Source organism: Ursus americanus, chromosome 13 (genome assembly GCF_024610735.1).
Source record: "Ursus americanus isolate L20-20 chromosome 13, mUrsAme1.1.p, whole genome shotgun sequence".
Lineage (NCBI taxonomy): Eukaryota > Metazoa > Chordata > Mammalia > Carnivora > Ursidae > Ursus > Ursus americanus.
In genome coordinates this window covers 3,320,826-3,336,018 of record NC_142139.1, presented here as the reverse complement: position 1 = coordinate 3,336,018, position 15,193 = coordinate 3,320,826, and the positions used below count along the sequence as shown (strand labels likewise).

Below are 15,193 nucleotides of genomic sequence, written 5' to 3'. Positions count from 1 at the left end.
GCAGAGGTTCTTAATAGTTTTAATATCAGATAGTTTTCGAGCCTCTGATGAAAATGATGTGCTCTTTCCTTAAGAAAACAAGTGCACATGTATTTTCTTTCTTCCCTCCTTCCCCTCCCCCATGCACAGTTACAGTACTATTTTGCGTTTCAGGGTATCCCTGGACTCTTTGGGGTCTATGTGGGTGCCAGGTTAAAAGTTATGGCCCAGTGGTTTTTATTTTTTTTAATTTAAAAAATTTAAAATTTCTATTTATTTATTTATTTGAGAGAGAGAGAGACAGCGAGTGGCTGGGGCGGGGGGGGGAGGATGTGGGAGAGGCAGAGAATCTCAAGTAGACTGTGCACGGAGCATGAAGCCTGATGTGGGGCTTGATCTCACAACACTGAGATTATGACCTGAGCCAAAACCAAGAGTCAGATGCTTAACTGACTGAGCCACCCAGGCACCCCTGCCCAGTGGTTTTACAGATAATATTTAGGTATTATGTTTGGGGGAGTGTTTAAGAATGATGATAGGAAAAATATATATATAGAAAGGGAGGAAGGCATGGTAGAAAGGAACAGAAGGGTGAAAATAAGGGAAGTGACAGGAATAGGTAGTAAGAGATGAAAGGAATAGAGGATGTCACAAAGTGGGCATAAAACGTAGATTCTCTGGATCAAAAAGTTTCAAAATTTAGGCTGAGTCTGGAGAAAGCTTTGGACTGAGGAGGGGACCATGGTACAAAACAATGTAATGGCACCCTCCATCCTCTGGCCAATATGAGCTCAGAGAGAACAATTGCTTACAGATGTCATGAGTGATCAGTGTTTGTTCTGAGACCCTGAGTCTGACTATCACTGAAGAATAACTAGGAAATATGGAGAAAATGCCACGTCTGGAGGGGAGGGCAGGTGACTCAGCCCTGAGTTATAGAGAGAGGTGGGTATTGGGAGATGAAAAGAGGTGTTTATTGCCCGAGAAGTTTAGGTACTCCCTGCATCCCATCCTTTTGGGTCTACTGGAGTTAGAAAGAGGCTTTAGATGTACTAACCATGGGCCCATGGTTTATTTTCTTATAGCAATGATAGTGATTATTAATGCTTATTGAAAAGTGTATAAGCCAGAAGCTGGGCTGAGTGCCTCGCATGAATTGCTTTATTGAATCTTCACAACTCCGGCAGGCAAGAACAATGATTTTCCTCATTGTGTGAATGGAAAACCAAGGTTGAAGAGATGAAATAGCTTGTCTGAGGTCACAGAGCCAGGAAGTTGCATGCTTGGGACCCACATTATCTGATATCAGATCTAGCTTTCTTAACCCCAGCTTTAAACTGAAGAGACCTAAGACCAAGTCATTGTAGCAGAGGCTGTGAGTAGTAGACAGAGGACAGATCTACCTGGCCCTAGCCTCCTTCAGCCAGGGAGATGTTAGTGATATAGTTGATTTCTTCTTCTCAAATTTTGAACAGCTGTGAGGTGTTTAGACTACTGAGCCCAGTATCAGTATATATAAATAACCCTAGCTTGATCCCCTTTGATTTTATTTTTGGATGTCATAGCCTTGTCCTTTCTTTATTTTAGCTAAGCCTCTACTGCATGTTCCCTGAGCAGCAGAACGATCCATTTCAGGAGCATATTTTATGTGATGCTGACACCAGCTGCTCCATGGAGAGCTTCAGGCTCCTGCCAGAGTTTAATTGGCACCCAGAAGCAGATGGGCTCCAAAGCACCAAAAAAGTGATCATGTTTCACAATAAGTCTTTATCTCAGCATGAAAAAAAAAGCAATAAATTGTGGAGAGTCTGAAGAGCTATTCTTTAAACACATACACAAAAATTTATTATGCTAAGATATAGCTTTTTGCCAAAAAGGAAGACCACAGAGCTGCCTTTTTAACAGCCTCCATGTAACTTGTGTTTCTGTGCTGATTATTTAAAGCTCTTTAATATCCAGTGCTGGGTAATTAACATTCATTCATTGAACAGACATTTCCAAGCACTCACTACATGTCACACAATATTCTAGGAATACAGCAGTAAACAAAGATAGACATAAATTCTCACCTTTGTGGAGCTTACATTGTGGACATAAACATGCTTGGAAGAAATGGAGAAGGTGGGGAAAAATAGATTCATCATTTACCTCCTTTGAGGTTCCAAAAATTCCCCTGCATTAGGAAATTATACTTGCGATGTCAATTGATTGAGAAAAAAATATGACAATAATTTCTGTGGATTCAGAAATGCTTTATTTATATTAGTCAAAATTGCATGTCCATGCATCAGAAACATCCACACAAATACATGTGTGGGATATTGATTTTGCCTGAGAAAACTCCTGGTCTCTACAGGCCTTGCTGTATCTCTAGTGATAATATCACAGCACCCCATGGATCCAGGGATCACAGGTTGGGATGACCGAAATAGATGATATCTGAAGGGTCTTTCTAGCTCTGAGGGCAGAGTGTTGTCTTACAAGAACTTCTAGATGCTCCCCGTTGAAAGATGTTTCTAGATGTTTCTGAGCCTGGGTGGCTCAGTCAGTTAAGTGTCTGCCTTCAGCTCAGGTCATGATCCCAGGGTTCTGGGATCAAGCCCTACATTGGGCTCCCTGCTCAGTGGTGAGTCTGCTTCTCCCTCTGCCCCTCCCCTTGCTTGTGCGAGGGTGCGCTCTCTCTCAAATAAATAAATAAATAAATAAATAAATAAATAAATAAATAAAATCTTTTTTTTTTTTTAAAGAAAGATGTTTCTAAAAAGCTGGCATCTTTACTTGACCCATTTGTTCTATGTTAGAATAGTTTAAGGTAGTTCACATTTCCCTGAATCTTAAAATTATCAGGATGTGATATTGCTGTTAAAATTTAATTTGTCTTTGTTCTACATTAGGTAATTCTTTCAAAAATGGTCTCATAAAAATTACTTTAATTTTCTTTCTTTCTCACTTAAAAGATGCATTTAAGCCCTTTTACCCTGGTAACTAAAAAAAGGTAGACCTTACTATGACTATAAAAATGTATTGGACTTATGTTTATGATTGAGTTTATGTAAAAAAATACTTTAAAACAGGAAAAAAAATCTAACCTTGAGTCATGTTTATTCTATTTATCAGGTTTTTGAAGAAAGTCACACCAATGTTTGGGAAATATTTTGGAAAGTCAAAAATAAAATAACATAGAATGAGTCATTTGTTTTGCATATAATCTCTGATAAATCATTAAGCCTTCCTTAAATTTGTCCAGATGGATTATTTCCATAGTGCTTCAGTGTGATGATTGATCTTACAATTCTTGTCTCAATAAGATTATAACTCCATAGCTGTCACTAAGTTTTAATCTCATGCAGCAGAAAAACATTGGCATTATCTTGTACTTTATTGGGTGCAGAAAGTTTCCACTTAAAATATTTCCATCTTTTTGAGAATTCATTTTTATAGAAGACATCTGAGGAATGATATCTTGGGATAAAAAAATGTTTTTGTAAATTGTATCTCATCAACTTGGCCTTTTAGATTAGTCAAGTTGGACTTTGCAATTGCTATTTTGGTCTAATTGATTATACATAATATAATTGAAAATTAGAGAGCAGGAGCAATTTCTACTTAAGCCAGTTATAATACCAGCCCTACGATCTTGCCTTTATTTCTATCTTTGGTTTCAGCTCCTTGTTTTAGAAAATAGAGGAAGGGAGGGAAGAGAATATGGTGATATTAATTTACTATGAATTATAATTGAATCTAAAAAAGTCAGCTCAAATAAGAAGTAAGGATAAATCCCAAATCATTCATGGAACACTCTCACTGGGTACAGAGCTCTGTTACAGGTCATACAAAAGAAGTAAAAAAATAAGTTCCTAGTTTTTAAGGAGTTTGGTATAATATCATATTTATATGGTGGTTGAAATGACAAAAAAAAAAAAAAAGAAAAAATGCCATGTACTTATTACATGGTTATTAAATATCTAGACCTGTTATTTAACTATATTAACAAGAACAAAGTACTTGTTGGGAGTTCAAGGAGAGATCAGATAGGGAAAAATTGAATCTAACATATTTTGTATCAGTAAAGTAAAGAAAATATTTTAAAAATCATAAAAGCAATTAAAATAAATAAATATTACCTAAAAATTAATGGCAGACAAGGAGCACACACCTCAACGATAACAGTAGAAAGCCTAATGGAATGAAATCTTTAAAAAGTACTGAGAGAAATGATTTTTAAGGTAGATTTCTATACCCAGCAAAACTATTATACAGAGACACAAGAGAAAAAAACTAAAAAAACAAAAACAAAAGGCACTGAAAGAATATACATTCCTTAGCATTTTGCTGAAAGAATATCTATAATTTGTATTTCATGAAATAGGAACCTAATCCTAGGAGAAAGGATTGAGAGGCAAGTAACGATAGCCAGCAAAGACACTGTTTGACATATGGGTCAATCTAATCAAGCATTGATTGTTGTGATATTTATGATGGTATGATGATGATAACAACAGCAATAATAATGACCAGCTGGGGGTTCAACATTAATGTCAAACTTAAATACTAGACAACAGTAATATGTATGAAACTGAAATAAAATCACTCTTAAGTTGCTTTTATTAACTAGGAAGGAAAGATACCTTGGGGATGCAATCAGCAAAATTCCAACTATGTGAACCTCTGCAGGATCTCTGAAGTCAAATGGCCTGGGTTCCCCAATCGATAGCTGTGTGACCTTGAATTATTGATCTAACCTCTCTATTCTTCAGTTTCTCCATATGTAAAATAAAGTTGATCATAGCAATGCCTATTTTATAGTATTGTTATAATAATGAGTTTGGTGCTTATAAAGCATTTAAAACAACGTGTGCCTCTGTGAGAGTATTATATTTTATGTATATTCAAGATATACACACACACACACACACACACACACACACACACACACATATATGAAATATTTCCTAATACAAATAGTAAAGAAATACCTAGATAAAGGTTTGATTATGATTAGTTACCATGTGAACCTAAAGGGTGTTATATTAAGTGAAATAAGACAGGAAAGACAAATGCCAAATGATTTCATTTATATGTGGAATCTAAAAAGCAAAACAAATGAACAAAAACAGACTAACATACAGGGAACAAGCTGCTGGTTGCCAGAGGTGAGGTGGGTGAGGGGATGAGCAAATAGATAAAAGGCATTAAGGGGTACAAACTTATAAAATAAATCATGGAGATGAAAAGTATAGCATGGGGGATATAGCCAATAATAGTGTAGTAATGTTGTATGGTGACAGATGGTGACTACACTTACTGTAGTGAGCACTGAGTAATGTATGGAATTGTCAAATTGATATGTTTTACACCTGAAACTAAAAAAGAAGTGTATAATAATTATACTTCAAGGAAAGGATTAATTTAAAGCTGTTCTAGGTTCTTTTTAGTTTTAAGATTTATTTATTTATTTTTAGAGATAGAGAAAGAGAGAGAGAGGCCATGAGAGGTGGGAGGATCAGAAGGAGAGGGAGAGACAGAATCTCACGCAGACTCCCCGCTGAGTGTGAACCCCGACGTAGAGCTCCATCTCACTACCCTGAGATCACGACCCCAGCGGAAAGCAAGAGGCAGGTGTTTCACTGACTGAGCCACCAGGTGCCCCTGAAGCTGTTGTAGGTTCTTGAGTAAGAGAGTGGTATGGTAATATTTGAGGGGCACTAGAAAAAATATCAACTTTATCTTTCTTGTTTTCAGTACCAGAGGCAAATTAGATGTTTTGCTTTCATTCGCAGATTTCCGCGTGGCATCCTTGTTCCGTGTGTCTTTCATCACTTAGGTAGTGGTTAGAACTGTAAAGATAAGCTAATAACACATAACATGATAATGTGGTAAATTTTGGTATTTTTCAGTTCAAGGCAGTGCTCATAAAGAGGTTTGAAGGGGCAAAATAACAATCGTTAATAAACATATGTCTATGTTTTGCATCTTCCAAATCTCTTTTAATGGAAGGAGCATCACGATGGTAGGGAAGCATCTAAATTAGTTGACATGTGGTGGACAGTACGTTGTCCGCTCTCTTCTTTGGAATGAATTTCCATTTTACTTCTTCAACTATAGTACTTTCGCTCTAATTACTGCTCTTGGAAAAGCAAGGTACACTCCAATCATATGGATCACACCTTAAATAGAAATTTTAATCTCGTCTATATTTTCTGTTTCCTCAGATAAGCAGGACTACAGACAAGGAGGTAAAGATGGATGATAGTTGTTCTTAGCTGGAGGTTATTTCATTTAGAAGGAGCTCACTTTTTAAAATTTATTTTATTTTTATTATTTTTTTAGGAGCTCACTTTTTAGACGGAAAATCCCCTTTGGGATGAGCACTGGATGTTGCATGTAAGTAATGAATCACAAAATTCTACTACTGAAATTAGTACCACAGTATATGTTAACTAACTGGAATTTAAAGAAAAACTTAAAAGAAAAAAGAAAGAAAGAAAATCCTGATAGGACTTGAACTCGGGACATCTGTCGTCTAAAATAATGTAAAACTTGCACGTGCCGCTTTCTTTCTTGCGGGTCTTGTTCCGAGGGCTGGGAACCGGGCTGCAATTCTGCTCCGTGGTGACAGGTGCCGGGAATGCCTGCTCGCTAAGGTAGCGTGTGGCAGTGCAGTAGCATTGGCAGTTAGGCGGTTAGCTGTGGTATTTCAATACCGTCTCCCAGGCAGCCTCTAAAACTGCCTCCTCATTCAGTCCCCAGGATGGAGTCCCTGGGGATCGCTCATCCGAAGCCTCTTTCGTGTGCCATTGGCACCCGCTGTGCGGCCCTGGCTCCGGTTCTGACGGGCGCTTTAGGATGAATAAAATCATTCCATTGGGCTCTTTGATCTGATCCCAGTTAGTCAGCTGGGGAAGTGAGCTTGCTCTCTCCACTCCTCTCCGACTCCAGGTTGGCTGCCGGCCCTCCGATGTGGTCTGTTCTTCTGATACCGTGAGGTTCTAGCTCTCTTCAGCTGCCTGCCCTGGCATGGCCGCCATCTGGCACGCGGACATCTCTCTGCTGGCACTGACCCCATTCCACTGGCTTTTGTTCTCTTCAGTGCTTCTGCGTTTTCTGTGACTCCTGGTGAACTCCAAGCGTCCCAGGATGCCTGAGATGTAATCACATTTCAGCTGCTGCCCCCCATATGAGGTACCAATTAAACTGAGATGAAAAAGAAGGAGTAGGCTCCAAGACAGAAAGCCGAAGCCAACATTTACTCATCTCTGAGCCATGTTAGCAGGAAGAAAATGACACACACACTCTGAGGTTTGGAGGCGTGAGGAGATTTGTTTTAGTCTGTGTGTTTAAAGTCAGTATGAGATTTCATCTCTAAGTTATAAGGAATTGCTTGGAATTGCTTATGAAGGAGTTGCTGAAAGCCCCCCCCCCAAACAACTGGAAGTTAAATCCTAGCACTGTAAGTATTACTAAAACAGAAAAAAAAATTCGTAAAGAATTATGTATGAAAATCCTTTTCACAGTCCCCTTCAAAAAAATAATGTCTCTTTTTTCTCACCTTCATAGAAGATATTATTGTAGTCCAGATTTGTTTGTGAGAGACTGAATATACCCTACAGTAGTTCAGCATGGGATGACATTTGCCATGTGGTCTTTTGACAGTATTAAAATGTCTGGTCAACGAAAGGTCTCCATATTGTGGTTCGCCAAAGCAAGCAGTTCACATAAGGAAATTCAAGATGAACTGCCAGTGATTGAACTTGGAAGTGGAAGTCTTAACAGAGAAAGAAGCTTACCATTCACTTGTTTTCTGGCTTTTCTTTTTAGGGCTGATTGTGTGGTATTATGTTTTGCTTTTTCTCTCTGAGCCTGAGTTTAAAAAATCACAAGGAACTGCTGGTATTTACTTCTTAAAATCATTAACTATTTGAAGTCAGTGTGGCTGGGAAGTAGGGTATACTAATGGCAAATAGAATCCATTTTATTAAAAAAATGCTAACCAAAAAACACTTGGTTCAAATGAGGAACTCAAAATAGCAGAATTGTCAAAAAATAACAGTAATGAAGAGAAAAGCAGAATTCAGCTACGGGATACAGCTGAATCAGTTACCAGAGGAAAATTTATAGCATTACATAGCTATTATCAATAAAAATAAAAAAATGAAAACAAATGAATGAAACACCCAATTTAAAAAGCTAGAAAAGATAACAAAGTAAATCAAAGGAAAGCATAAAAAAGGAAGTAATGTGAATAAAACCAGAAATTAATGACTTTGAAATCAGAAAAATAGTCGGAAAATCACATTGAGCTATTTCATTTATATCAGAATTGAGAAACCATTGCCTAGTATAATCGAAAGAAAGGATAAAGAAGAAAGAAAGGGAAAAAAATGAAAGCACAAAACCACAAATTGGAAATCAATTTGCCCAACTATGTGCAAATAGGTTTGACAATCTTCATAAAAATTGGTAATTAAAAAAAAATCCAAGTTACCATAGTTGACCCCAGTAAAGTGTAAATGGAACAATTACTAATAAAGAAATAGAAAAGTAAGCTATCACAGAAGAGTGGCAGGTCCACTTGGTTTTATAGGAAACCATATACAACTGTAATTGAAAAACTTTCATGAATCAATAATCCCAATATATACATTTATTTATTTATTTTTTATTTATTAAAGATTTTATTTATTTATTTGAAAGAGAGTGAGTGAGAGAGAGCACAAGCAGGGGAAGGGGCAGAGGGAGAGGGAGAAGCAGACTCCCCTGCTGAGCTGGGAGCCTGACATGGGGCTTGATCCCAGGACTCTGGGATCATGACCTGAGCCAAAGGCAGCTGCCCAACCAACTCAGCCACCCAGGAATCTAATCCCAATACATTTAAAGTATGCCAGAGAATAGAGACATAAAAGAAATCTTCCAATTTCATGGTCTGAATCTATTATAAACATTAATCCCAAAAGCTGACAATGACTGCACCAAAAAAACAAAGGTACAGAAAATCTCACTTATTAATGTCAGTGTCTTACGTAGTCTTAATAAAAGTGTTAAATGAAATTTTAGTAACTGGAATTTGACAGCACATTTAACAAATAATTGCATTATGACCAAGTGCTGAGATTAATTCTAGGGATGCAACATGGTTCATTTAATTCAGTGATTCACTATTAGAAATTTCATTAATTTGATACAACGTATAAAGAAGACTAGGGAGAAAAATCATTTGAGCATCCCCTATTCAGAGAAGACATTTTACAATATTCAGTATCCATTTATATTATAAACATTCAATAAAATAATAATTGATGGATATATAATTAACATAAGCTTTCTCTGTCACTCTCTCTCTCTCCCTCCCTTTCCCCCTTCTTCTGAAAAGTTAACGTCAAGGAACCTAGGATCTTATTTAGTGGGGAGACAGTAAAAATGTTTTGTCTAATGTTAGGAACCAGGTAAGACTGCTCATTTTCTCCACTGCTGTTTCACATAGTGTTTGAAGTGTTAGCCAGTGCACATAATTCAAGAGAAAACAATTGAAGGCATAAGATTTGGAAAGGAGAAAGTAAAACTCTATGTATGTGGAAAGAATATGATTATGTATCTGTAAATCCTAAAAAAAACCATGGGAAATTATTAAATCGTAGGGAATTTAGTATAACAGGAGGTTATTATTTTTTTTAAGATTTTATTTGTTTGAGAGAGAGAGCATATAAGCAGGGGGAGAGGGAGAGGGAGAGGGTGAAGCAGGATCCCCACTGAGAAGGGAGCCCACTGCGGGGCTGATTATGACCTGAGCAAAAGGCAGATGCTTAACAGACTGAGCCACCCACGTGCCCCTAACAGGAGGTTGTTACATTAACATACAAAAAATCAGTAAGCGTCACAAACATAAACAAAAAATCAGAATCTAAAATGGAGCAGATCCCATTTCATGATATCAAAACAAAAATTAAATTCATTTGTATAAACTCTACAAAAAATCTTCAAAACTTACGTAAGATAACGTGTAAGAAGTTTCCAAGAGACACAGAACTAGAGTTGAACAAATAGACATACTCCATTCTTGGATGGAAGACACATTATCCTGATGTCAGATATCCCTAAAGTGCTTAAGGCTCATGTAATTCCAATTAAAAAAACAGTCTTTTTCCATAGCTAGACTGATTATAAAATTTAATTGGAAAGAAAACAAATTATAGGAAAACACCGAAGAAGGAGAGGAAATGTGTGTATACAGTGGAGTCACAGCTATCCATCCTCAAAGGTAAATATTATATTCTAAAATATATTGTAAATACTATAAAAGCTATATGATTAAGGCATTTTGTTGATGTTACATACATTGACTAGTGCAATAAAATAGAAAATTCAACAAGTAACCCGGTTGTATATGGGATTTTTATAGACGTTTAGTGTAAGATACTAGTACGGAGATGTTCCACAGCCTGGTGGCTTTGGCTCAGCAGTAGAGCACCCCCCATCCCCACCCCACGGGGCCTTCGAGGGTAACCGTGGCCTAGAGGCACAGAACAGCCTCCCTTCTGCTTGGAGGTGTGGCCATATGTGAGTACATTGGCCTCAGAGGCTGCTAGCGTGGTCAACATGGGAACGAGGGGTCTGGGCATGGCCTGGGAGGGGCTCAGAGCCCTTCACTGGCCCTGTGTGCAGCCCCAGAGTCATTTGGGGTGAGGTTGAATGCCAAAGGTGTGAGCTCCCTGTGCAAAGCTGTCCCTGCCCTCTGGGTGTGTTTCTCTGCTTAGCCCTGAATTTTACCCACCAGCCCCAGGCACCCGACCTGACCACCCTGGAGGTGCGTGGGGCAACCAGCAAGCCCAGCCCAACCTGGGCCAGGGACTGCTGATGCCTCCTCAGCCTCCCTGGGTACTCAGAGGGCAACAAACATGACCTCTGCACCAGTTGCCTTCCATTCGGTCCCTTCCTGGAGACTGGGATAGGCGGTTGTAAATAAATGCCTTGCAGCTTTCGCTGTCAACTCTTAAAAAAACAAAAACCAGAAAACCATGTCCAAGTGGATCTGTGCAGTTCGAATCCATGTTGTTTAAGGGTCAACTGTACATATTTACTCACTTTTGGACCCTGCAAAAATCCCACCTCTAGGAATCTATTGCTATAACACATTGGCAAAAAATAAAAAGATTTATGGCTAAGGCTCTTCATTGTAGCACCCATAACAAAAAATTGGAAATAATCTAAATGTTGTGTGGTAGAATGAATTGCCATCTGTCAGCATACTGGAGTAATATGCAGCTGTAGGGAGGAATATAAAAATTTCAATATACCGCTGTGGAGTGATGTGCAGGATATATTGTTAAAGGAAAAAGAAAGATGGAGAGTGTGTTATTTTTACTTACATTTAAAAATGGAAAAAATGGGGGAAAAAGCCATAAAAAAAAGAATGAGAATGCCTAGAGGGTCTCTTCTGGTTATTAGAACTGGTGCTGTGGATGATGAGGGAGAGAATAGGCTGGAGGTGATATGGATGAACTTGGACTCTTTTAACATACTTTGTTCCAAGTATTTGAGTCAGAGCAATGTTAATATTAATGTAATTAAAACAAAATTAAACAATTAAAAATCCTATAGTATCAAAAAAGAGACAAATGAAATGAATTGTACACCCATTTGATGGTTTAACCATAAACATACACATACACAGAAGAACTGTTCTGGGTGACTTCAGACCCAATAATTGTACTTAGTGGAATATGTCCTCATGATAAAAATAATGGCAAAATATTTTTAAGTCATTTTTTAGTAATCACATTTTTGAGAGTAGTTTTGTATTGTTTTACTGAGGTATTATGTGTATTGTGGGATAGATGAGATGAGAGATCTTGATGTTGAGAGGTTAGTTTTATGGCATGGGAAAAGATGATACAGTTGTAATATATGTAAATTAAAAATACCAATATAAACTTGAGATAGTTTCTTTCTTTAAAAATAGGTTTTGTATGTTTTAGTCATTAAATGGCCAAAAACTTAATAGCATGGAACACCCTGAGGCCGAAATTATATTCTCTATATGCCATTTCCTGCTAATAGGAACTAGGGTTCTTGGAGAAAAGAGTGATTCTAGTTGAGGGTAATGTATAAGATAAACTTGGAACATCTTGTTATATATCATAGACTGTATGGGTTGCATTAAAAGGACTCAGGAGCCAACTTAAATAATCTCCCAGTAGCCAAAAATGGGACCATTTGAGTATTAATAGGTATTAATAAGTGCAATGAAATAATTGAAATATGTCATATTTGTTTAGATCTATGAATTTATGATACTTAAAAAATCCTTAGCTGCTTTTGGAGGCTGTTAGGAAACTAACTCAGTACTTGAGAACACATATATCATTAATTTGTTTTTAGCTCTATTAATCCTTTATGTTTTCTTTTGATTTACTTTGTTGTTCTTTTTCTAGTTTTCTAAGTGGAATATTTTATTTGTTTTCATTTGAAATTTTTATTGATATAGATATTTAATGCTGTAAACTGATAAAAAATAATCCATTATTATCCTTTCTTTTCTATTATGATCTGTACCTCAGGGTACAAATGAAAAGGATAGAGGGGACATGGATGGACTTCTTTTATTATATCTTATTTTAAGAATTTGACTTGGGGGGGGTGCCTGAGTGGCACAGTTGTTTAAGTGTTCAACTCGTGATTTCAGCTCAGGTCATGATCCTAGGGTTGTGTGACTGAGCCCTGCAATGGGCTCCATGCTGGGCATGTAGCCTGCTTAAGATTTCTCTCCTCCTCCCTCTGCCTCTCCCCCTGTCCTCTTCATCTCCCCATTTGTGTGTGCACTTTCTCTCTCTAAAAAAAAAAGAAAGAAGAAAAGAATTTGACTTGGATACAAATGGTTGGATGATCAAATAATTTAGGAAGGGAAGTTTCTCCATGTAAGACTATTGCAATTAATAAATGAAGAAGAAATGACAAAAATAGAATAATACCATTTTGTAAATCCCCCAAATTAATGGATCTCAGTGATAGTCATCAATGGCTGATAAAATCACACACACACACACACACACACACACACACACACACACACACTATACACACATAAGAGGGAGAGACAGCCGGACACTGCGGACCTCTTAGTGGAAGTACAAAGTGTTGGCTGTGAAGTAATGATGTCCCATCCACCACTTCTCTATGGTGTCCTCTTCCCCCCCACACCACTACATACACAAAAACGAAACTGTAATGTGATTAAGCCTCTGGCTCTAACTAGCAATTCTTATGCAATATAAGAGATAGAGCAACATGTTAAATGACACCATGGAGTTGCAATCAACAAAATCTAGACTGTATGAAACTCTATAGGACAAACGATCTGTTTAGCTTTCTTAATAAATAAATTACAAGGGGAAAATACAGAATTGGAGGTGGAAACGCTAACAAGTCTATAAAAATGTCAACCAATTTAAATGAAGACCCTATTTGAATAATGATTCAAACAAACAAATAGTACAAGTAATTGGAAGTCAGTCATGGAAATATGAACAGTGACAAGATTTTTAATAATATAAGGAATTTTTTAAGGCACAATAATTGTATTTTAGTTTTACTGAAAAAAGTGCTTATCATTCGGAGATACATACTGAAATACATATAGATAAAATGATATGGTATTTGTTTTCAAATTCTCCACTGAGAAGGGAAGGGGTAGTGAGTGGGGGATAAATGAAGCAGTATTGGTCATAATTACTTGAAGCTATGTGATGGGTTCATATGCTATTCTCTTTAGTTTTTATTTGTTTAAAATTTTCTATAAAAATATTTTTAAAAACTTCATGAAATATAATCCCTCAGTAAGTGATAATAATTCAGGCTTTTTAAAACAGTATTTACCTCCCCATGAACAATACTAAAATTCTTTCAATTATAAAAAAGACATATATATGTTCTTGATTGTGAGGAAATGAGAAAGCCTTGAAGACTGTGCTTCCTCATGAGGCAGATTAGAAATTTATTGGCATGATGTCAGTGTGTGATGATAAATGTGTAACAGCCAGCTCTCCAAAACTGGGAAAAATAGTGATTTGCAATTTATAGCATTTGCTAATTTTTCTGGTGTAATTGCTTCCTCCATGGCCGATTTCAAGCTACTGACTCAACGTCACTGGCCATTCTCACGGCCAGCCAGGATAAGCTGGCTCCAGCTTACCACTGCATAGGCCACATTAAAAGGCCTAGGAAGTCTTCAGACCATTATCGGAGCACTTCATGTTGTTGCCATCCACCCCTCCACATCCTCTCCTCATACACAGTAGGCCTTCTAGGGCCCTGGTCGTCAAGGCAAGTCTCGGGCTCCTTCTTAGGTAGTTTTGGCTCCCTACGTGTCTGATGTCAGTGCAGGTTTTGGTATGTGACATTTCTTCTAATATGTTGTGTTATCATCCATCAAATATTCACATGGCTTCTGCTATATGCCGGGCCCTGTGCTAGATGCTGACATCGTGCGATGTGCAAAAGAGACTCTGATCTTTGCCCACATTGACCTTAGAGTATCATTGAAGCAGGGAAACATTCATGACACCCCTCTTGAATATATAATTACAAATCAGCCAGTGCTATGAAAGAAAAGGATCAAGATTCTATGTCAGCATATAACTGAGCAGAGCTGAGCAGTCTGGTCTGGAGGCTTAAGAGCAGCTAGCTTCGTTATAGAAGTGGCATCTGAATCACAAGGTTTCTGAAGAATTAATGTTAATATCATATTAGTATCAATTACTAGGACATTTTACATTAATTAATATCAATATTAAGAAAATATTAATATTTTTTCAGAATACATGGGGATGGAGCACTCCAGATGGAGGACACAGTCTGTGGAAAGGTCCTGAAGTGGGAGGAGGGATCAAAGGAAAGGAAGAGAGGCCAGAGAGGCTAAGAAGCAGCCAGCAAAGGCAGAGCCGTCAGAGATGTGGGAGGAGAGACAGTACAGGTCTTTTTTCCTGTGCCTGGGACTGTGTAATGTGGCAACTAGGAAGGGACTAGTGCAATGCCTGGCAGTTTTATTTATAAAATATTCAGGTTTACCAAAATAATCTGCTTTTACCTCCCGAATGTTCACATTCTTGTGGATATCTGGAGCACTTCCATTTTTTTTTGTCCATTTCCTACAATTTAAATTCATGAGATAAGTATTTGATGAATATTTGTATTATTTGTAGGTGGCAGTGTCCTAAGGGCC

General features: G+C 37.5%; 1 protein-coding gene across 1 annotated transcript in view; it reads left to right on the top strand.

Annotated features, from left to right (window-relative positions):
- Window positions 1–7,168: 7,168 nt before the first annotated feature.
- Window positions 7,169–15,193, top strand: part of DKK2 (dickkopf Wnt signaling pathway inhibitor 2) — a 259,460-nt gene continuing 251,435 nt past the window's right edge. Inside the window, exon 1 of the mRNA XM_087866382.1 lies at window positions 7,169–7,429. Coding sequence (XP_087722508.1) covers window positions 7,373–7,429 — 57 coding nt within the window. The 5' untranslated portion in view covers window positions 7,169–7,372. The remainder of the gene's footprint in view (window positions 7,430–15,193) is intronic.